Below are 24,036 nucleotides of genomic sequence, written 5' to 3' on the forward strand. Positions count from 1 at the left end.
TATATATATATATATATATATATATAAATGTATATAGGTTTATATAGTAAGAAGGAATAGAACGGCTAATTAGTCCACACAACAGTTACAGAGGGCTCAGTTCAACTCACTTTCATGGAACAGTTAATATACTGTAGGTCCTTCAAGTTACTAGGGCTCTGGTCCAAGGTCAAGGAAGCAGACATCACAGTCTGCCCTCAGGTAAGTCAGGCAAAGTTGGCTTACAGGCAGCAGGCAGCAGGGTGGGGCAGCAACAGTCAGTATCAAAGCAAGCTCTGATGGAGTCTCAAGCTCTAACAATGAACACAAGGAGACACATCCATGGGTTGGCTCAGCCCACGGGTAGTGCAGCACATGGCTGAGGCAAAGGACTAGCTCAAGCAGCAGCACGCTGGTCTGATCACCAGGGAGAAAGAGAGATAGGAGGTTGGCCTTGGAAAGCATTTATCTCTGTCACCCTCCAATTAAGCTTTGACCTGATTAAGCTCCACCCACATGTTCCTACAGAGGTCTAGTTGGCACAATAAACTTATCACAAGGGTCTTCTTCTCTTTTGGCGACTCCCCCCTTCTTTATTAAGCATTGAGTCCCTTCTCCAGAGACTGATCCCTCGTGATAAAATTGGTCAGATAAAGTCTTATTATCCTCCCTTCTAAGGAACATTCATTTTGACTGTACTTCTTCCAAGACTGAGTAGTTCACCCTTCTAGAGACCCAGGCATTCAATATTCCTGGCCAGCATAGTGATTCAAAGGCATCGTTTCTTCTTTGGCTTTCCTTATTCATGGTCTAGTTTTCACATGCTCCTGAGGTGATTTAAAATACCATGGCTTGGATCAGGAGCACCTTTGTCCTCAAAGTGTTATCTTTGATTTTTGACATTTGAAAGAGGTGTCGTGCAGCAGATTTACCCAACGCAATACATCATTCGGTTTCTTGACTGCTGCTTCCATGGGCATTTATTATGGGTGCAAGGAAGAAGAAATCTTTGGGAACTTCATTGTTTCCTCTATTTATCATGGTGTTGTCTGTTGGTCCAGTTGTGAGGGACTGGTCCAGTTGGTCCAGTTGTCTATTGATGATTGGTCTAATTGGGAGGGGATCCGGTTGTTTCCTGTATGTTGTGGTATAGTGCATATTAAAGACTATAGTTTATGATCCATAAGTGCTTCAAGCCAAACAAAAAGATGAACTAACTGAGATAGGAAAAGATTGCAAGGAAACAAAATATTAATAGCAGCTCATTAAAGTGCTCTTTGGATATAGTAAATAACAAAAATGGCTCTAGGGAAAATAGATGTAGACTTCAGAAACTCCCTTGCAGAAGGAAAGACAAAGAGCTCATTGAATTGTCAACAGTATTAAAAAAATTTTTTTTGAGTGTTGAGTTCTATCAAATATACTCCTGAAACAGATTGAAGCAAATTAAAAGGCATAAGACCCAAAGCTATGCTTAAAGAAAATGTTCACAAGTTGAAGAAAGCTCTTTATGGTCAAAACCTCCCAAAAGAAAGAAAGAAACTTACTGCCAATGAGTGAACACTGACTCATGGCGACCCATAGAACGAGGTAGAGCTGCCCCTGTAGGTTCTGAAGACGAAACTCATTATGGAAGAAGAAAGCCCCATCTTTCTTCTCTAGAGTAGCGGGCAGTTTCGAACTGCTGACCTTGTGGTTTGCAGCCCAACACATAACCACTACCCTAGAAGGGCTCTTGGTGAAAAGAAACCCCCAAATGCCATAAAATGAATGCAAAAACTCATACTTGACACATTTCTCATAAAAGTTCAATCATCAAAGATAAAGCAAGACTCCTGTAAGCATATTAGATTAAAACAAGCCTGAAAAGTAAACAACTAGGCCACCCATATGAAGAACAAAAGCTCCCTTAGCCTCAGACTTCGCAGAAATAGTAAGCTATGAGAAAATAATTCCCAAGTTCTTCATATGGTACCGCTGCCCTTAGACTACTTAAAGCAAGTTGGGGTAACTGGATGGGACTCGGAGTTGACCCGGCGGACCGATTCTGCTGGCAAGGAAACTTTGAGGGTCTCTGCTGATTGGTGCAGTTCACCAGATTCTTTTAAGCAGTTGGTGGTGTAGGTGATCAAACACAAAAAACCAAAGATCATTAGGAGGCTGAAAAGACATAGTTCATGTCTTGAAGACCTGGAATAATATGTAGGGAATCGTAAATCCAGTGGTTTCCAGAAAGGGCGTGGAGGGGCAATTTTTTCAGAACATACAAGACAAATTAAGAAGCCCTGTTTTACATGTGAGTAATAAATACTGATGTCTTTACCCCATCATAAGGGATAAGAACTTATGTAACCGCAAATATAATACCAATGAACGGGCTAGTGGGTAGGTTTGTGTGATTTTAGATACACACATGGGTTTTGAGTGAGATCATTGATCTCATGGCCCCGGAGTGGTTCAAAGCTCCACCTTCCTCTTAGTTGCGAATGATTCCTTTTGTTTTTGACTCAGAAGATGGCCAAGAGTCAGCAGCAGGGTTTGCGAACATTGTTCTCTGTGTGTTTCTGGCCCTGAAATGCAAGACTCTGGGACCCAGCCCGAAGAAGCTCCATTCCTCCTGGTTTCCAGTGACAATACTTGGAAAATGACATTTTGGATGCTTGCATGGGTCACAATCCCAAGAACTGGAAATCCTCCACTCTACAATTAACTTGAAATCGTCAACCCGTACAGGCAGTAAAGCTGTAGGAAAAAAAAGTTCACGGTTGTAGGCCCAGACTGGTTGTGACTTCACATGTGAAAGGGGTTTGTTCATTTCCTCTTTACCGCTCTGGGTCGGCCCCAGTGTACATTGGCATCCCCAATGTCCACAGCACCCTCTTCATTTTCAACCCACCGTTGAGGCGACCCTGCTTGCAGGGCTGGGATCGTGCTGGTCCCTACCCCACTGCTTAGGGTACAGTGTGGTTTAAGACTTGGGTAGATTGTGCTGACTCAGAACACCTCAAGGGACATGTTCTCCCACTGACTCTCCGTGTGTTTCTGTTCTCCACAGGATTACTGGCTCTCTCTCCTTTACAAGCGCTTGATTGGCCCCAAAGTCTTGGCTGTGCACGTGGCTGGGCTCCAGCGGAAACCCCGGCCTGGCCGAGTGATCCGGGACAAGCTAAGGATCTATGCTCACTGCACAAACCACCACAAGTAAGTCTTCACAGGAATGGCACAGGCCACCACTGGGGGGGGGGCCTGTTTAGACTCTATGCCATTGGGGACCCCATTAAGACTGACCGCTCCCAGGCCACTCACCTTCCTTGGTTGAGCACGCCCTTGTGGGGCCCCTATGCGGGCTCTGCAGGATTTCAAGTGATCCTAACACCCAGCTTTCTCTCCCAGCAAAGGCCCCTTCCCCCGTTCACAGGATGGATTCATAAAGGGCGTGCTCACTCACTCATCTGACACATTTTTAAGTTAGCCTTTTCTCTTGGCTGCCACTCGATGGAATGCCCGAGAGGCTTTGGTGTGTGCCCAAGCCCACACCAAGGTGAGAACTGGAAAATCTACCGAGTCTGAGGAAAGCCGCCTTGACATAGACGCTTTGTCCTCAATCCTTGCGTCTCCAGCAGAACCCAAGGAGGGCTCAGAAGTGGCCAGGCCATCTGTAGAGGAATTTTCCTCGTTTCAAAAATCTTGCCAGCTCCGGGAAGGTTTCGGAAACCTGGGTTTCCCTTGGTTTGGGGCTGCACGCACCACTCCGTCCCACGGTGTCTCTCTCTTCTCTGTAGTACTGGGGGCCAGGATGCTTCTCTTTCAGACACCCAAGAAAATTAATTTCAAGTTTGGCAGACAAAAATACTTTGGGGTCTCAAGCAAAGCCTAGAAGACCAACTAGGGCTTTCTTACACCGCATCCTGTTGCGGGGAGAGCGTAGGCAGCCCTGGGAAAGAGAACTCTTTCTCTTAAGGCAGAGAACACCTCATGGGGAGGAGAGGGCAGCAAGAGCCCCCCCAGGCCGGCCTTTGGCCCACCCCTGGCCTGTCAGGGCTGATCTGGGGTGGGGGTGGGGGGTGGCACACAGAGGCTGGAGTGGTCAGGTTACAGCCCAAGCCCCTTCTCCCTCCTCGATCAGAGAGGAGCCAAGCCAATTCATTTATCATGATAAGATATTTTCAAAGACTCATGCTGAGCAGAGGTGGGGCCGGGGCCAGTTGTCTTGTCTGTAGAGACAAGTGTCTTTTGTGGATGAAGGGTCACTGGTTTGGGCTGAGGCCAAAAGGTTTTCAACATCAGCAGGAAGCGTAGTCCAATACCTGACAGAGAGGGGCTTGCTTTGTGGCCTTGGCCAGGAGTTATCTGATCCCCACACAAGGAAACATTGTATTCCTTGTCTCTGCCCAGCCTGGAGGTAACCACCCAAAAAGTGGACCCTCATCACAGGAGAGAAAAATGGCTCTTGGGACCTTCTGTCCGTGTTGAAATGCACACCAGTCTGAGAGCCCACGGGTGCAGGGGGAGTCATTTTGCACAGGTTTGAAGGGACTTAGGGAGCCACCCTGAGACCTTCTTATATAATCTCATTCGAATTCATGCCCATGTGCTCTTCAACATGCTCTTGGAAAGTTGTCGCTAATGTTCTGAGTTTATCATGCACTCAGGATGAGGTCTCCCTCATTTTGGAATGCTTCGTGTCTAGTATTGCGACCGGCGTGAAGATGGTCTCTGTGACTGTTACCTGAAAGAGCGAAGGGATGCAGAAACAGGACATCAAGATGGCACTGCCAAGTCAGAGTTGTAGCTCCCTTCCCCTCTGGGTTCGTGGCATCCTCTAGAAGGAGGTGGGCTGACGAAGCGGTTCTGACTTCTTTGGCTCACCAGCTTAAGAGCTCAGAGAAGTTGCTAAGATGACCTGGATTCAAGAGTCCTCTCTTAACTTTTTCTGGGAAGTCACTCCAGACACCCTGGGGCAAACAGGGTCTCTGCACTTGTCATTGGCACCTTCTTTCTCACCTTTTACAGAAAGAAAGGAAAGACCTGGTTCATCCATGCCACACGTGATCCTGGGTCTTTTAGTGTCTGTGAGATCCAAAGAGAGAATCCATAATGAGCTGACAGGGGTGGTGGGTCTCGTCCGTGGAGCAGGCGCCAGGTGCCACTAGGTCAGAAGACTGTCTGGTCTCTCTAGGAAGCCACGTCCTGTCTTTGCCCCCACATCCTCAAGAAACGCTGTCGATTCATTTATGTGTGGCCAATGAAGCCTAAATCACAGGGTTATGCAGAGTGAGCATGATGGCTTCCCACGATTCAACTTCCCCTCTTACTAAGAAAATATATGTCCTTGGTCAAACCAGGGATTGGGGGAGAAAATATAGCCTTACTAGCGCAACAACTCAAAGAAAGAAAGCATCTATTCAAACAACAGCCCCTGTGCAAGGTACCTCCCCGTGGGACATAAGGAATACTTGCTATTTGGCCATCACTGTGCCAGATTGTTACCTCTCTGTTATCTAACGGGATCCCCAAAGTGCCACTGTGTTGCTGCTATATGCAGATAGCAGCATGAGTGATGCAAACATGTAATGGAAAGAACCTTAGAGGTCTTGGCCCGGAGTCCTAGTCAAGATATCTACAATCTCGCTGATTGACAGGCACGCAGCCTCTCCTTGAATACTTCGCTGCCTGTTACGTGGCTGCCTCTTATTTTGTGGGTCATGGCGGAACCAATAGAGAGCGGGGTCAGGGTGGATGGGGGAGGGAAAGTTACGTGCACATACCCAAGCCAGCAGGTGTTGGTCTGCTTTCTGTTCAAGTTAGAGAATGAGACGGATGCCAGCTCTCACCCTCAATCTGCTTGTGCAGAGAACAAAGTTTGGCTGGGAAATCATTTTATAAGACCTGCTTCTGAGATAATGTACCGTATATACTCGAGTATAAGTCGACCCAAATATCTGCCGAGGCACCTAAGTTTACCACAAAAATTGCATTTAAAATGTGCTGGAAAACTCAGCTTATACTAAGTATATACAGTATGTTGCTGGGCAGGAGCTGAGACCCTTAGCCAAGTTCAGAACCAATTGGAACTTGGTGGGTGTTGAAGCAACATTGAGCCTGTTGGGGTTCAATTTCATTTATTATTGGTAAAATAAGACTTCCTGTTTTTGAGAAGAAGATTTTTTTAAGACTCATTAAAAAAAAAAAAGGTTCCTGAGGCTTCTTGGACATCAAATGGCTCTTACAAAACAATATTTTGATGAGTTAAGTGTAAATGAATCAGAAACATGTGGATTAAATTTCCTTTAAAATACACTGGGGCTTTGAAATTAAGGGGGAAATATGTTTGGCAAAACACGGCCTCTTATGGAACCCAAAACCTTTGAGTTGGATCTGCAGACAATGGACCAACCCGGTGTCAGACACGTCCACTTTCCCTGGGAATGGCCGTGGACGCCAAGGCATCAGGCTCCCTGCCCCACCCTGCCTTCCAGCTTCTCCGGAGACATTGCTGGGCCACGTTTTTTATCTGGAACTCACGATGCCCCTTCCCAAAGGACATCCCCCACTTCTGACTTGCAGGGAATTCCAATTGCAGGCTCCCTTCCCTGAGTCTATTTCTTCCCCGTCTCCCATGGCAACACAGAGATATCAGGCAGGACAGGAAGAAGCCAGCAAAGACGAACTCCAGACACACGCTAGTGAGGAAGGCTCACCCCGAGTGAGACATGGATTGAGATCGCCGGTCCCCAGAAGAATGCGTGCACTCAAGTGCAGAAACCCCAGACTGACTGGACTTGACGGAAGTGCAGCATTTGCCTGCAGGTCATGGCTTCCTACTCCAAGTTCTGAGGGAACAAACACTCCTCCATGGTTCTTTTGCAGCAGGTAGAGAATGGAACTTCTGCAGGAGTCTGGGTTCTCAGTACCAAACTTTCAAGCTGATGCTACTTTCTCCACCCCACCACCACCACCCCCCCACCCCACCCCGCCTCTGCTTCCTGCGCCTGTCCATCAGCCAAGGCAGGGAGAGGTTTGCATGGGCATGCCAGTTCCTACCTGAGGACTCTCTGGGAGTTCTCGGAGAGGTTGTGCACACTGACCCTGGGGCTGGCTCTCAGGACCGAGCAGTTTCCCTCAGGGGAACTATCTCAATGGGAATCAGACCCTTGCTGAGCAGCTTGGAAAGAGCGCTTTCCCCGAAGCAATGTTGTGACTTCAGGTCTCCCTTCCACCCACCACTTCCTCACATCCCACCCTTCTGCTGGGGTCTCCAAGGACTCATTCTGCCCTAGGCTTGCAGGGAAGAAACTGGCAAATGCAAACACACGGCTCTCCCCCTCCACGGCTGGACCAAGAGTAGCTTGTAGATGGTAGTTAGCAAAAGCATTTACTGTCATCTGGCAAAACAGGTGCCCACTCACATTTCCTTTTATTCGCATGATAAAGACCGGGCTACTTGTCATTAATGAGGTCTTCCTCAATTTTGCCCCCAGCTCAGCTCAGCTGCAAGCCCACCGAAGAAGCACAGTGTATGTGCTTTTTAGTGGGGACCCATGGGGACCCGGGCTACCGGCACTGTTCTTCAGGGCTCAGATGACACCCGCCTGCTCGGATCAATTGTCATTCTTTTCTGATCTCCATGCAGCAAGGGAGTGAGGGGAGGGCCTTAGGAGGAGGGGTTGAGTAGGAGGGTCATTTCATCACCTTTAGCCCATCCATGTGGACATCCAAAAAGTCTCCAACACAATACTGTACCCTCTTGCAGAGGCAATCAAGATCAGCTGACCCACAGTCATCCGGATTTCCTGTAGGAGTTCTTCTCATTGCTCTTTAGGAAATAGAGTTCTAAATCCAATTGATCTGCCAAATAACCCAAGAATATGTTTTAAAATACAGATTTCCAGGCAACATCCCACTGAAATCCTCAGAAAGAACTCTTGGAAATTAGATATATATATAAAGGACTCTTGGAAATTATATATATATATATAATTTAGGTGACCAGACGTCCCGCTTTTGGCGGAACAGTCCCGATTTTTAACATTTTTTCTCAATTTTTGGAAAGCATGCACAAGCTAGGGTATACGGTTGGCTGCCATGTGGCTATTTCGCCAGGATATGAGTTTTATCAATGGTGTCCCACTTTTGTCCCGCTTTACCAATGTTAAAATCTGGTCACCTTAATATATATATGCTCTTAAATGCCAAGTTATTACATGGGCCTGCCATTGGTCACTGTACTCTTAATTAACACCTTTAGAAGCAGAGATGAGTGACCCGGGAGGTGCAGGTGGAAAGGTGGTGTTGTTTCTGCTAAGGACTGATGTTTCCCTCTGGGCGAAGTTGCCTTAGATTTTCTCTGAACTCCTCCTTTGAAGGCGAAGTCAGGACATTTTTTCTGTTTCCTCTCATTAACCCATCCAGATGGGGCCCTAAGGGACCCCTTAGAAACAAAGTCTTTGCCCCTGGGAGAGAGAAGGAAATCATTATGGTTTTGTTGATTCATGCTGAAAGGCTCTTGCGTGTAGGCAGATAGCGTTCTCCCAGGCTTCTGGACATCCTGCGCCAGTTTAAAGGATTCCAGCATGGTGAATGGTTTCAGAATCTGAGGGTGGGCTGAAATCTCAAAAGCAGAAATCAAAAAGATCGAGAAATGAGGCTACATTTAAAAGCCAAAAAAGCACAGCTTTTCCACACTGGGACACAATGCCGACAAACAGAAAGGGTCCAAGAAAACCAGGAGAGATTGTACGTGGAGCCAGAGGGCTGCCAGGTTTGAGAGTGTTTTCACAAATCAATAGAAAACCATGGGCAACGGGCAGGAGCAGGTTGTTCAGTAGACGCATCAAGGGGAGATGAGTGGAGAAAATGCAGACCCCAGTATTACTTAAAGATACAAAGGACACAGCTCCGAAGTGTCAACCGCTAGGGTTGTTCAGGGTATGAGGACATGGGCGCTCTCATACCTAACTGATGGGGCAAATGGGTACACCTTTCTGGAGAATGGCGTCTGTAACAGGATGAGCCAGGTTATGCTAACACGGGAGCCCCCATTCTTCAGACCTTTCAATAAGAAAATAAATGTGCCCCTTGTTCACACTCCTGTAGCTTTGCATCATTTTATTCCAGGACCCAGATCTAGAGTGCAGCCCCTAGCCACAACATTGTCTGTCTGCTGTCAGAAGTCAAAAAGATACCGTATATACTCATGGGTAAGCCGAGTTTTTCTAGCACATTTTTTATGCAGTTTTTGTGGTAAAATGAAGTACCTTGGCTGATATTCAGGTCGGCTTCTACTTGAATATATATGGTATATCAAAACAGGAGTTGATTCTTGAAAGTTCTTCTGAGGGGGTCTCACAGGTCTGTGCCCACTGCATGGTCAAAGCTCATTGTGAGATTACTTTTGAGTTCAACAGAGAAACAATATGAAAATCTTGGCACAGGGATGGATACCATCGGTGGATACCATCATTGAGAATGAACCAGAAAAGTTGGTTGAGGGCTTCTATAAGTCGACATTCCCTTTGACCTAATGATTCTAACCTCCAGGACTTGAGTGATTAGAAATAATCATGACGTGCAGAAAGTGTTGTGGACAAGGAAGCCGTGCACCACATACTCTGCAATGGCCCAGCACTGGAAAACAGACGTCTCGAAGCTTAGAGATCCGTGAAAGAAATTAGGTTACATTTTTATGATTGAAGAACATAGCATTCTTCTAGAAGCAGAAGAACAATAACATGGGAACATGTTGAAGATGTTCAATAAGTGAAAAAAGCTGTGTGAACAGTGTTTTTCCAATTATGCAAAAAAAATTGAGTAATATACATGTATGTGTCAAAGTCCTCCACAAATATTTGTTGACTTCATAAATTAAAAAATGTTTACCAAAATTTCATTAGTATCTAATTGTCAAGTTACCGAAATTACGGGAAACTTTCCATTTCTTCTTTTTGTCTCTATGTTTTCCCTCCCCTCCCCCACCCCTCATCCACCCGATCAGCATGTTAATTTTGTTTTCTAAAATCACTGCAATAAATTTACATAAAAGCAAAAAGTGTGGTGGGAAGTGGGTCCCTTCTTTGCAAGAAGCCCCAAGAACCAAACCTTCCCGTCTTTGCAAGTCCATGGTGGCCAGCAAACATACAGTCAATGCCCTTTTCCGGAGCGTTCCTGTTTCATGGGACCAGGCTGTGAATGATGTAAGAGCACCCCACTGACCCCTTTGTCTCCTTCTTGTCGCTTTCTCTCCCTGGATATCAGCCACCATTACGTCCGTGGATCCATCACACTTTTTATCATCAATCTACACCGATCGAGAAAGAAAATCAAACTGGCCGGCACCCTCAGAGACAAGCTGGTGCACCAGTATCTGCTGCAACCCTACGGACAGGAGGGCCTGAAGTCCAAGTAAGTGCCATCGCTGAAATAGCTTCGGGAGCAAGAGCAGTAGGGGCTCAGGGGCAGGGAGATGGAGTCACCCCTCTGCGGAAGACACCAAGGGTACCACGACTCACTCAGGAACGCGGTGAGCCAGAGTCGGACAAACAATGGCCTGGTATCAGGGAAGTGCTCACCCACTCCCTTTTGGGACCTTGGTCAAATCCCTCCCCATCTCTAGGACTTAGATTCCATAACTGATAGACAACAGGGACACTCTTGGTATTGGGGCAAAGACAGCTCCTCACTAGACAGAACTATCTGGCACGTTTCAAGCTAGTTAACCTCCTTGGCTCCCCACTACTGATGCCAATAGTGGCCCCTAGTCATTGTGACAACCAGAAAAACTGCTAGCTGATAAAGTTCCAACGCCAACATTCTGTACCGTTCCGGAGCCTTGTCTGCTACCTTGTATCCATCTAGTGAGCCTTAGAAGAAGAACCACAGCTAAAGAGCAACAGGTCAGGGATCCAGAGTCAATTCTGTCCCGCATCTCATTTTCCTCGTCAGATATTAAAAGAGAAGTGATATTCTGAGGGCTCTGTAGTCCCTTCAAATCCTATAAATCCTCGAGTGTGAGATGCTCCCTACATCCTTCGGTCTATATTCGACTATTGACAGCACCGATCTCTACCCACAGAAAGCAGCTCCAGGCCATAGTGAGACAGGCCTGGTCATGGGCACAGCCACCCCAGCTCCCCAGCCCCGGCCTCCCAGGAAGGGTATGGGATGCTGTACAGACTGGGGGCGTTCCCATCCCGTTTTTAATGTTTACCAAGTCTAACAAAGCTGTAAACTTGGAGCAGGTGGCTCGCACTCCCACAGCTGCCCACAAATATTTGCGTTATAATTGCTCACTGTCTCACTGCAACCTTGGTGGCTCGCATTTGGCTCCCAACTGCATGTGCAATGGGAACAAAACACAAGCTGGGAAGTCGCTTACTGAGTCTCGTTAGCCCACCCTAGGTCTGTCTTTTCAGTCTGGGTTCACATTCTGGCTGGTTTTTCTGGCTGGGTGTGCATTGCTTCTACTTTTCTCTCTTCCCAAGTTGACCCCCTCACTCGCCAGGTCCCAGCGGTTTGATGGGTGAGTACACTGATTCCTCATCCTCATCCTCATCCGTCCTCAGTGGGAGACCTGGTTCTGGTCCCAGCTTTTTAGCTAATTGTGTGGACTGGGCAAATCCTTAATCTGGCTGGGCCGCAGTTTCTTCACCGGTAGACGCCAAGGAGGGGTGAAGTCCCTGCCAGGTCTAAAATTTTTCATTCCCAATTCAGTTTTCCGAGGACTGTGAGGGAGCCCCGTAATCCTGCTCCTGCTGCCGGTCAGCACTACTTGGCAGCCATTTGGGGGCAGAGGGCGGACTCCTCCGCAGAGGTTGGGATCACGAGTCCTTCCCTGGGACAGAAGAACCACCTGGCCTACCAGTGGCACGAGAGTCAACGCCACCAAAGGCTTTCCTCAAACATCTCCCAGCTCTGTCCCACTCTGCCGCTTGCTAGCTGTGTGCACTGAAGTGCTTTCTTGCTTTCAAACCAGCTTATTAGGACCTAATCCAGACTCATACCACTTCTAAGAGCCTCCATGTCCTCATCTGTAAAACTTCTCATTTAGAGAGGCAGGAATAGCATCCACATGGGTTAATATGCTCTGAAGCTCGGCAGCCACAACCATGGGCTCAAAGGTGAGGACCGCACAGGACTGGGCGATGTGTCCTTCTGTTGGGCAGAAGGTCGCTCTGGGTCAGAACAGACTCCCTGGGACCCCAGCCCCCAAACTGCAGCTCCCTGGCCTGTCAACTGGGGTCACTGTGAGAATCAAATTGGGACAGGTGGGTGAAAGAATCTACGAATGTAAATTTCACACACGCATTCCTACCTAATTATAAAGACAGATCCAGGCACATGACGGTCCATGTGTCATTCCAGAGAGCGGTTCAGACCGGAAGTCCGAGGAACTGAATTCCAGCCTAATCCTGCCACCCATTCTCGGGGTGCCTCTCCGCTCTGCCCTCGCCTCCCTGAGTCTCTTCTCTCCTGTCAACTGGCGCGAAGCTCATTCCTCTCTCGGTTAGGCGGTTTCGGCTCTGTCGAGTGCATGCTCAGGGCCGTGTGCTGCGCTCCTAAGCAAAAGCCAAAGCCTCCAGTGGTTCTGGGATGGAGTCTCACAGGAAGGGTGTGGTGGTTTGGGTGCAGCAGGCTGTGCACACAAACCAACAGAAAGATGACAGGAAATGCGAGGAAGTGATTTCAGCCTCTAATGTCACTTTCCCTCTTTCACAAGCCTCTGGGGCCACGCGCTGTGTTCTGCGTCTGCTAATCCCTTGCTGCAACCTTGGGCTCTGCTCTCAGAAGACAGATGGAAAGCTCTGGAAGCCATTATTCCTGTCTGGAGGAACCAGGAGAGAGCTTGTAGCGCAAGTCGGTTCGTCATCGAGCTACTAGCTAGACATTCTGGTCCAGAATCTCAGGAGCGGAGAGATGCTGGCAAACTTGTGATTGGTTGAGAACATAGGAAAATCTTCATTCTCTTAGCATTGCCAGCAGAGCTGAAAAGATTTACATCTCAGAAAGGGTATCTCCACGCCTCAGAGGTACGGTGTGAACTTTGAGCTAACGTGTGTAAGGTTCAGTACAGGATCCTGGTTCACCAGGCAAGGTTTCTATTTCCCATTTTAGTGAATGGTCTGATCGGAAGACCTACGTACTACTCAAGTCTCAACTCCTTCCATCAGAGATGGCTCCAGGAACCAAAGCATGGGTACCCTGTGCCTTAAAGGATAGTAAATGACAAGCTCTTAGCATCCTGCACTGGGCCCGAGGAAAAGGCGTTTGGAGTCTGGAATGCATATTCTCTGAGAAGTGGCTGAAGGACATGAATAGACAAGTGAGGAACCTCCCTGACCGTCTTCAGATATGCAAAGGCCTGCTGGGTAAAAGAAAACAGATCTGGCCGCTGAAAATTCCAAACGGACAAGAACCCAGGAAGTAGACTTTAAAATAGTGAGCATTCACCTTAAAGTGAGCTCATTTCCCAAAGGCTGCCTGCTCGGACCAGGAGCGAGACAAGCTTTCTCTGAAGGCAGCCTGTAAATCAGAGACCACGGGGCCCTCTCTGAGGTGCTGTAGGATTCTGACTCAGTGGGAAGTTGAAGTAAAAGCTCACCATTTCCCCTGAACGTCTAAAATCCTACTGTTCTCTTCTATGAGCCTTTCTCCCATCTCCCTCTTCTCTCTTCAAAATTTTGGTCTCTGTGGTAATCGGGAAACGAGGTTTTCAAACCACGAAAAGGCTACCAGGAGGCTATGCGAGCAGGAGAGAGAGTAACATCTGGCTAGGTTTCTTTAACTTGCTTTCCCCAGAGTATCCCGAGCCATCCGTCCCACTTCTGTCCTGTTTCCTGTTTTCTTCTCTTTGTGGGAGGCTGATCGTCCCATGCAAGCCCAAGACAGCAGTTCCCATGATGACCAAGCCAACGGAGAAGGACACCTTTGGGGCAGCTTCCTCGTCTCCAAGAGAGAAAATTTGACCAAGGCCTTGTGTGATTGCAAATCAATTAACACTCTCCTCCAGAAGGGCAAGACCCCGGGACATAAATATCTCCCGGCCCATCAACAAACAGAGAAGCAACCTGAAGGGGGGCCAAGCAAGTCAATGGACATCACAAAGCAAGAAGACTCCCTTTTCCAGGGAAAAGTCAAACCAAGAACAGGTGCTTGCTCCAATCCCAGTGTTCTTCACCGTGTGTCTGGTTCAAGTTCATCTGTAGGGGAAAGAATCCAAAATTGAGAAAAGAAGGAAGCATGTCTCATCACACGGGCTGTTCTCTTCTGGCTCGCCGGCCTGCGGGAATCAGCCGCTGCTAGGAAACCTGCGGTAGAAGGTCACAGCCAGGTGATCCGATTTCTTCTCTTGCCCTCAGACAGCCTGGAGCTAGGCCACCTGGACACAGGGATGCTGTGCATTTAGAGACCTCTGGGGAAGGAGTGGCCGCAATTTCCATCCAGGCTAAACAATTTTATAAGAACATCGAGACACTCTTCCTGCGACTAAGACTATACATAAGAAAAGAGTTTGGGTAGCCATCGCCTCTTCCAACCTTCTGAATTGCACTACGAAACAAGGAGAGCAAGTCTTAGTCTGCCTCCCTCCCATGTTAGATAAAGACACTGTGTCTCGGAGTATTAACAAACTTATTCAAAACTCACACAACTTATTTAAGAGCTAGAAAGTACCTAGTGTTCCGTTTTCCCGACTCTGAATCTAGTGAACTTTCTTTAACACGATGGTGCCCCAACTGTCTATTATTATAGAATTATAATTACACATCGACAAACATGCAGGATGGATAATTATATGATCATCTGTGCTCCCTTCATCGTAGCTGTTTATAGAAGGAACTCGTTTGAAGAGCACTGGGTTACCCAGCATGTTTTCTTTTCAGGTGAACTCATCCTCGGCCCATTAACTTTTCTTCCCAAATCCCACTGAGCAGCCCCTTCTTAAAAGTTCTGCTCTGAGTGACTTTGAGAACTCTCTCTCAGCCACATAATGTAGTAAAAGCCGGTTTATTTTCAGAATAATTTAAGAATAACCTTCTTTTACGCTCTTCTCCAATGGGGATTATTAAATAGAGGGGCAACTGTAAATTGGTTTCATCTTAAATCTGGAAATTTGAGTTCAATATATTACATCTTAACACCAGGGACAGAGGCACAACCAGCTCCCCTGCACCTCCTGGCGGCTCCCAATAAGGGTAGGTCCCCGAGCGGTGTGTTCCTGGCAGAGGACATTCCCCCAGGACACTGGCAAGCCCACTGCTTCATCCATTCAACAACTGTCCTGGATGTCCGACTTTGTATCACTCATACCTTATTCCTCTTCAGCAAATGGACTTTGCAGTGGCAATTCATCTGGCTCACATTTTGATTGACTTGTGATCCCCTAAATACAAGAACTAGGGAATTCGATAATAGACCAATTATGAAGGAGAAAAAAAATGTCGGGATCAAAAATTCCCCGTGACTGCTCCAGATCAGAGCTTCCCTGTCTTGAGCTCCTAGTGCCAGACTATCTCATCATCGGGCCTCCATTGGGATTGAATGAGGGCGGCTGGAGGTGGGCTTAGGGCTTCGGAGATCCCTGACCTCCAAACTCACTTCTATCAGTAGAAACAGCCTGTGGTAGTGCTGTTCAAGGGGCAGAATACTGCATCGTGAGCGCGCACACAGCACATCTGCGTGCGCCTCTCCTTCAGCTCTGATGGCGTCGGCTGAAAGAATCTCAAGGCTCCGCTCCACCAAGAATCAGGTTGTCCATTCTGTAAAGAAATGAGTACCCTTTTTCCACATCCTGCTCATTTTTTCCATCTCTCTGGGTTCTAACGTTTGCTTTGATTTCACCCTCATTAAATTCTCTATCAAAGAATGCACTGGCATCTCGCTGCATGCCTTTAGAGAGGTGTCACTTGATGTTAGCCACACAGCATGATTCTGAAAAGGCTCAGGTAACTCCCAGGTGCTAAGATTTTAAAAATATCTTCATGTCCCTCTGCACAGACGGCATTGTGATCCTCCATCTCTAGATTTGGAACTTGGCAGGTCTAAGAGGTCAGGTCCTGAGGCTGCCTGACCCACCCAACCTCCCACTGGTGCTAAATGGAAGCACCACATCCGTTCTGCGCAGGGGCAGAGCTTGTAAAGGAGCTTTGGGGGAAGCCTTAACCTCAAGACGCCTGTACCAAGACTTCTCATGCGGTCTCGCTTGAGCGCACGTTCAGACACAACATCTGAACACCTGGTCTCTTTTTTGAGGTTATAAATGCCTTCGTGTATATCAGATCTTGTTTCCCAATGGTTTTCTTTTTAGTATTAGGGTACTTAGGTTGGGTGGCACATTTCAGAATACTAATTTCGTATTCTCTAATCTCAACTACTGATCAAGCCCACCATCCCTTTATCCCTCTCCCCTCATTCATTGATTCCCCTTCTCCCTCCTGTGGATCGCCATTGTCCACTTCACCCATGTCAACACCCAACAATAGTGGAGGCCATTACTTTTTTATAACGGAGGTCTCATATAGCATTTGGTGATTGGCTAATTTCACTCAACATAAAGTTCTCCCTGTCTATCGACGCCATCAAGTGCTTTGTGGTGTTGCCATTGTTAATAGCGATCCATAGTATCCCATTGTGGGATGTACCAAAGTTTCTTTATGCATCCTTCTGCTGACAGACATTGAGGTGCCTTCCACCTTTTTGCTATTATGACAGTGCTGCAATGGACATGGGTGTTTGTATATCTGTTTGGGTTATGACTCTCACTTGTTTAGGATATATACCCAGCAGAGGAATTGTGTATGGGATTTCTATCCCAGGTTATTTGAGGGAATGCCACCTTGCTTTCCACAGTGGTGCTCACCAGCCATGTACTCGTCTGAGGGCTCCAGTCTCCCCACAGCCTCTCCAGCACTTAGTAGACATGTTCTCTTGGAACGAAGGTCATTATTCCACTTATCCTAACAGGCCGAAGCCGCACTGAGTGTTTATGTCCTACACTGGTGATGTTAGTTGGTACTTGGATAGTGTTGTTTTGTTTTCCTTTGTTTAACTCTGGTCAACCAACTATATTCTCTACAGGTTAATACTCCTTGGAGTCATTTAGAATTGATTTCTTCTTAAAATAAACCTCTCCACTGCAGTTGTTACAGATGACTTTAAAGAGAGACAAATTAGAACTGTTCTAACAAGTCACCACACTTCCTCTACAGTGTCCCTGACTGAAAACTTTTTGACTTAGGTCTGATGGGATTGCTCATCTCCAGTCTGGGCAACTCTAAATGCTCTGAAAACTCTCAGAGCCTCCCAGTCTAAGGCCCAAGGTGGTGTCCTTGCCATTCCTATATCTGCTTTAGAAAAATTTAGCAGAATAAATGTCTACCTTCATCTTCATAACATTTTCTTATCTCCCTTCAGAGGTCTAGTCTTTAAACTAAATATACTCAACTCCTTCGCCCAGTCCACAAACAATTAGACTAATCTTCAGATGACTCACCAACTTGATCGCATTGGAATACATTGAGTTATAGGACCTCATCTCTTCTGATTGCTTGTTCCACATTCTTCCCTCAGACAAAGGTAGTCAAAAGTTCCGAGACGGAGCAGGAAATGTGAACCTTGCGCTATTGCAGTGAAGTCACCAACGCAGAAAAATAATATTTTAAGTCTTTTAGAACCTCATAACGAAAAATCATATCTTTATTTTAGCTTATGTCTTGGATGCTTAGTGAGGTTGGAAAGTTTTCTTATCTATTACTCAGTGTATGTATTTTTTGTCCTTTGCTCATTTTCCTGTTGCGATGTTAGTGTGTTCCCATAATGCTTTGTGCACTTTCTCTACTTTAAGGAGAGTTTCCCTTTGCCATCAAAATACCATATACTTTCAAGATATTTTCTCTGGCACTTTATTTGCTATTTTTCAAGGATTTCACTTGCAGGGTCTGACCTTGACATAAGAAGTGTTTCCTTTTTATATACTTGTATCGATTCAGCTTCTGTGATTTCTTCCATTCCACTTGTATGTGTATATATAAATACACACATTATATGCATTTGTACATATTTATATATGGGTGGATGGACATTCCTGATGATCAATGTGCTTCCTGGATTTCTCCTCGTTTCTTTTTTGGAATATTTTCTCCTCCCTGTTGAATTTGTTCTCCTATACGATGAGAGCTAAGGAACTTTTCCCTTTGTGATAGAGAAGCTGCCGAGAGCACATACGGAAACCTGTTCAGCATGCTCCGAGCTTCAGGTGCTGCCGCTTTGATGCGTCAGGAAAGGAATGGGATCCTCTTCCCCGCCCCCCCCCCAAAACAAGACTTGGTATGAAGTCCTTTGCACCTGAATTTTAAAAAGGGCCCTGTTGGTGCAGATGTAGCCACATCACCTCCAGCCCTTTGAAAGGTCCCTCAGAGATTCTCAGGCAGGCAGACAAGTGGCAGAGGCTTGGAGCACCAAGTGGCAAGACAGGTCCTGGGGCTGAGGTGGTTTCTGAGCTAACTTGGAGTAAGCCAGAAGCCACCCTTCAATCTAAACAATAGCATTCAAGTCGGTGTGGCAGTTAAGGTCAAGTTGGTGTGGCAGTTAAGGAGGATTAAAGTAGACCCTATAACACAGCCTTTCTCAACCTGTGGGTTGAGACCCTTTCGGGGGTTGAATGACCCTTTCACAGGGGTCACCTGATTCATAACAGTAGCAAAATGACAGTGATGAAGTAGCAACGAAAATATTTTTATGGTTGGGCGTCACCACCACATGAGGAACTGTATTCAAGGGGTGTAGCATTAGGAAGGTTGAGAACCACTGCTCTGACAAGAAGGACTATAAATGCCTATAAGCATATTGTAGTTACTGTAGTTACAATCTGACTTTAGATTCTGGGCAAGTCCATAGAAAAGCAGAAATACAAGTAGTGATGTAGCGAACTCTTCCATTAATGCAAGGATATTTGTTGAGACTAGAGGAGTTTAGGCTCGTCCAACCCTTGTGCTAACCGGGGGTTTGTTTCTCATACAGACAGAGTGGCGGTAACCAATGTATTTGGTGGTATTTGTGTAGCTATAAACAGCTGAGGTGGGGCAGAGTTTACTGAATAACAGATTCTTCGTCTCCTGCCCTCTTCTTTCTGAAGGAAGCTGGAACCGCGCCTGGTGGGGCGCTATCTGTACACAGCCGGGGACCTGAGAGAAATCTAAATAGCTTTCTAGAATTTACCCACCGAGCAAAGGGGCTGAGAGGGGCAGGGGAGTTTGTCTTCTCAGCGTTCAACACAGAAAATCTGTGTTATTGATGTGAATTCGTCGTGTGACTTGGGTCTTTGTTCGCCTGTGTGCTGCACACACCCACGTATTACCTTCTGGGGAGCTTGTTCACCTCACCAAGGTATAAGCTCCAAAGCCACGCTCACGGCCACCGAGTCGATTCCGACTCGCAGTGACCCTCTAGGTCAGTGTAGAGCAGCTCCGAGACGTACCTCTTCATGGGAGTAGAAAGCCTCATCTTTCTACCGCACAGCGGTTGGTGGTTTCAAACGACTGACCCTGCAGTTAGCAGCCCAACGTGGCCCCAGGGCCCTTATGTGTGTTCAAGCGGTGGTGGGGTTACTGGGGAGGAAGCAAACAAACAAACAGCCCGAAAATAATTTCATAGCAAAATACACTCTCCTTGGTCTACTCGACTATCGGCCCTTGGAAATTTCACATCTTCCCCGTTAGATGAAAAACTGTGGCTCTTTTGGTTCAAAGTAAGTCCAGAATGTAATGGTTAGAAAGAGATGTGTTTCCCCTCCGCCCCAGCTGCAAACGAATTCCCAGCCCTTCTGCAGCCCTTGGGCCTCCACCTTGGCTGCACTTTGGAATCACCTGGGGAGCTTTAAAAACCCCAATGCCCAAGCCGCACCCCAGACCAATTAAACTCCATCTCTGGGCTGGGCCCCAGGCACCAGTGTTTTTAAAGCTCCCCCAGGGGTTCAAATATGTGGCCGTGGCAGAGCACCACTGTCCCTCTATAAACCGCTGGAACCAGAGCCCAGCTGATTTGCATCTCTGATTTCCCACCGATTGTGCGCTGTGTTCAGGCACCAGGCCATTTTGCCAAAGGTGTGAACATGCCCGGAGCCCCTGAGAGTTCTCCTGACGGAGTGAAAGAGGAGAGCTGGCTCCCAGAGGTTCCATTGTGTGCTCGGTTTTTAACTGCCAGATTAGTCATGTACCGATCAGGACGCAGATGAGAGGAGTCTGACACACTTTCATAGTTTACACCGGCTCGACATCTTACACCAAGATGTGTAGGAATCCAGGGACTTCGCTGCTATTTTTCCCAGCATGTTCCGTTTGTTCTCAGCTCCAGAATGCCTTTGCTCCGGAATGCGTTTTCTTCCAGCTCGCTCCGAGCAGCTGGACTCGCTCTGCACAGCTGTCCCTCCAGGCTGCGCGCTGCCCTTCATGGTCCCACCTGCCTGAGGGCCCTCCATATGGGCAGGGGGGTTCCATTCTGTCTCTGACCAAAGGCATGCTTTCGGGGACGCTAGCGTTTGCTTCTAAGCAGAAGGCAGAGCAACAATGTCTGTGGGCAGTCCTGGAGGGCCGAGAAGAAATGGCTTGCGTTCTCTCCTCCCCTTCCCCACACACTCCAGAGGCTGTACATTGGACGGTGGCCACATGGAAGGCCTGGGGAACTACAAAGTCCTAATCGAATGCATCCCTAAGGCTGGGCCAGGGCCCTGAATCAATATGGTTTAGTGACCAGGCATCAGGAAGCCTGTGGCAGGATGTGGCTCGTCCCAGACAAGGGGCCTGCAACACCGAACTATGGACCAACTGCCGCTCACCCGCAGGCCCTCTGCAGACGCCTTCCTCTCTGCTTACTTCTTGTTAGGAATCAGAGTCACCAGACAGTCACACTTTGGCATCTGGCACAGAACTTGTCCTATCTGGAAGATCCTTTTTTATACCCCTTGTGGGGGCATGCTAACCCACCTGGTCTTGTAAGAACTGAGTCCTTTGCCCATGGGTTTAGGGTACTTGAATAGGTATCCAGGGAGCCACGACTATATCTTACTGGAACTAAATTTAGGCATGATTTATGGACTCTAGCTCATACTCTTCTTACATACAGAAAATGCGTCCGTGCCCTTGTGCACCCAGGCTCTCATATATGCACACACATCCACACACACACATGCACTCATATCTGACTCACTTTGTCCTGCCTGCACATACCTGTAAAGGAGATGCTTCTGGCCCCACACTGCCTCTTCCTGTATTTAGGGATGGGCAAACCTGGTCCCTCCCCCCAAGAGCTACATTACCCCTGACACAAGACAGACAACAGAGGGGCAGCAAGAGGAGGGTGAGAGTGTAAGGAAGGGAGAGGCAAGTTCTGATGGGAGCAAAGAGACATTGGAGCTAGGAGACATCATGCCGGAGCTTGAAGGATTGGCCAGGCTTCTAGGGAATGAGATAGCAAGCAAAAAGATGAGCTTCCTGAAGGTTTGGGAGTGCAAAAATCCAAGGCGCCTTTGGTTTGAGGGAGGATGGGAAATCCTCTCACCTGACTGGTGTATAGGATGCTTTGGGGGGTGGCAGGAAAGGCCACCGAAGTAGACTGGGGCCAGACTGCAGAAGACCTTGAAACCTAAGTGCGATGTTTGATTTTTCCTCTGTTCTCTTTCTCTCTCTCTCTCTGTAATGTAAATACGATGCTGGGTCTTAACACATATTTGCATGCTTCCTATCTTAGAAGGACCAGGAATCGGTCTGGTCTGTTATAATTAAATTTGTAAATGCAGAGAACATGGACACGCTTTAGGGATATGAGTAACGCCCTGAAATGCTACATGTGTGTTGGTGATCGTGGTTTGAGTTCTTTACAATGGCATGAGAATGGAGTGAACCGCAGACTAAAGCCTCCATGGTGTTTATAGCTGCTTCCCATTGTAGCCTGTGGTTTGATGTGCTGTTTCTCTCACCCGGAGCTTCGAGAGGGCCACAGAATCACGTTTTCTTCCCAAACTGCCCCGGACACTTCTCTGATCTGCTGGGAGTTAGCAGTCTCAGTATGAAGCCAGGTTATTTCACTGGGCTCTCGTTTTTGTCTGCCGAGTGTGTTAAGTCATTGGAAGCCATTGGAAGCCCATGGTAGATTTCTTTTATGACTTGACCTGTACTTACACAGACTTGGATAGAATGCAGATCGACGCGCCCCCCTCCTCCCCAAATCTAACCACGAAAGAGGAGAAGTCAGAGGGTTTGATTTCAAAATTGTAGAAACCCTTATGGATCAACATGTGAAGTATGATTTCTCGACACGTCTTTCACTTCTGAATGTGGTTTCCCACCTCTCTGACCCTCCTCTGGAGGAGCCCTCCTGCTGCAGGTGAGGTATGGGGCCGCAAACGATAAAGACTTGCCGTCTCAGAAACACAGTCTCTAGGAGTGGGAATGGACTCCACAGCGGTGGATTTGGGTTGGTTGCTATTGCTGGCACTTCCCAAAGAAGTCTGCCATTTACACGGACAAGATAGCAGTGCTGGCATCCCCCAGTCATGGTCCTGTGGTATGTTCTTTGTCTTGGGGGGACAGAGAGAAGTCCGAGCGGGGCATGATCAGGGCTGTAGAGCGGATGCAGTCAGATGACCCAATCACAGACTCATTGGACAGCTTTTGCTATCTGCGGCTGCGCAGGTGCACGTTCTGGATGGAAAAGCTTCCTCAGCACACGTTTCCTGGCCGTTTTCTCACTGATGCAGGGTTCTGTTTTTCTCAAAACTCCGTCCTAAGAAGCCCCTGGAATTGTTCTCAATCCACTGAGAAAATCTAGCAAGAAATGTCCCCCTTGGAATCCCCACCACCACCAAAAAATAGCAGTCACTATAACTTTCTGAGTTGACCTCTGTGCCTTGAATGTAACTGGCTCAGCAGACCCCTGGGAAGCCATTGTTTCCACTGGACCTTTTCACTGAAGACACCCTAACCAGAGCAGGACAGTGCATTATGGGAGAACGTGGCTGCAACCGCCACTGACCACAAAGACATATGGAAACATGTTTGGGGAGTAAACTCATACCTGTATGAACTAGGACCCCAGTAGCAATTCTTTTCGCCTTACCCTCACGCAAGAAACACGTGTAGCTCTAACGACTTGCCTACAAAAGTCACCAGCTCTGCTTGTGTGGGAGAGAACTCCTGTTTCCTCTAGCGCTTCATCAGACATTAGATCACAATCCCTCATTGTTGAACAAAGCCTCTTAAGCATAGGGAGAAGGGAGAAAGGCCTTTCAGACGCCAGGCGCTTCCAGCGGGGTGTGCTAAGGAAAGCACATGGGGGCCCTGAGCTGCTGACCACAAGGTCAGCAGTTTGAACCTACCAGATGATCCACGGAGAAAGATGAGGCTTTCTGCCCTCATCACCCTTTACAGCCTCAGGGGCGCAACACAAGCATGAGCTGGCATCCCCTTCACGGCAGTGCGCTTGGTTTCAGTTTAAGGGGAACACGAAGCTTTCGCCTCCATTTTTTATCTCACTTCCCTCTCTAGCTCCTCTTTAACAAAGAGAGGACGGATTGGGCGTGTCCCCAGAGCCACTTGGGACAGAGGCTGACTGAAATCTAGGTTGGCATGACCTCAGCCAGCAGTGGCATGTGAACCGTTGCCACGGGCAGAATGAGGAATGCAAACATTTCCATCTAGCAGGGACATGGTCGGAGCAAGCAGATGAAATAGGGTGGAGAGGATGGGACTTTACAAGGGAAGGGCGGGCACCTGCCTCTCTTCCAGCAGGGACCAGCAAGTGAGGCTTGTGGGGGTGGCCTCTCTTTAGCCCTCTGGGGGCAGAATAGACATCTTGGCCCAGTCTGCCAGATTCCAGGTAGAGAGAAAAGCAGGCAGCCAGGAAGCTTCCGGGCCTGGGTGAGAGGAAATAGTCCTCCCCACACCCCTTAGACAGAGGCTGCCCCACAGAGGGACATGAGCATCCTTAGAGGGACGCAACCTTTTGCCCCAGCCAGGCCTGGGGACAAGGAGACACGACCTGCAGCGGCCACTCCTGCCCAGTCCTCATCCC

At 47.8% G+C, this 24,036-nt stretch overlaps 1 protein-coding gene across 1 annotated transcript in view; it reads left to right on the plus strand.

Moving 5' to 3' along the window:
* Positions 1 to 24,036, plus strand: part of HPSE2 (heparanase 2 (inactive)) — a 668,247-nt gene that overhangs the window by 627,503 nt on the left and 16,708 nt on the right. Inside the window, exons 10-11 of the mRNA XM_004701008.2 lie at positions 3,035 to 3,180; positions 10,234 to 10,380. Coding sequence (XP_004701065.1) covers positions 3,035 to 3,180; positions 10,234 to 10,380 — 293 coding nt within the window. The remainder of the gene's footprint in view (positions 1 to 3,034; positions 3,181 to 10,233; positions 10,381 to 24,036) is intronic.

The sequence above is a fragment of the Echinops telfairi genome, unplaced genomic scaffold (genome assembly GCF_000313985.2).
Source record: "Echinops telfairi isolate 266 unplaced genomic scaffold, ASM31398v2 ScPeMD7_70;HRSCAF=299, whole genome shotgun sequence".
In the NCBI taxonomy this organism is placed as follows: Eukaryota; Metazoa; Chordata; class Mammalia; order Afrosoricida; family Tenrecidae; genus Echinops; species Echinops telfairi.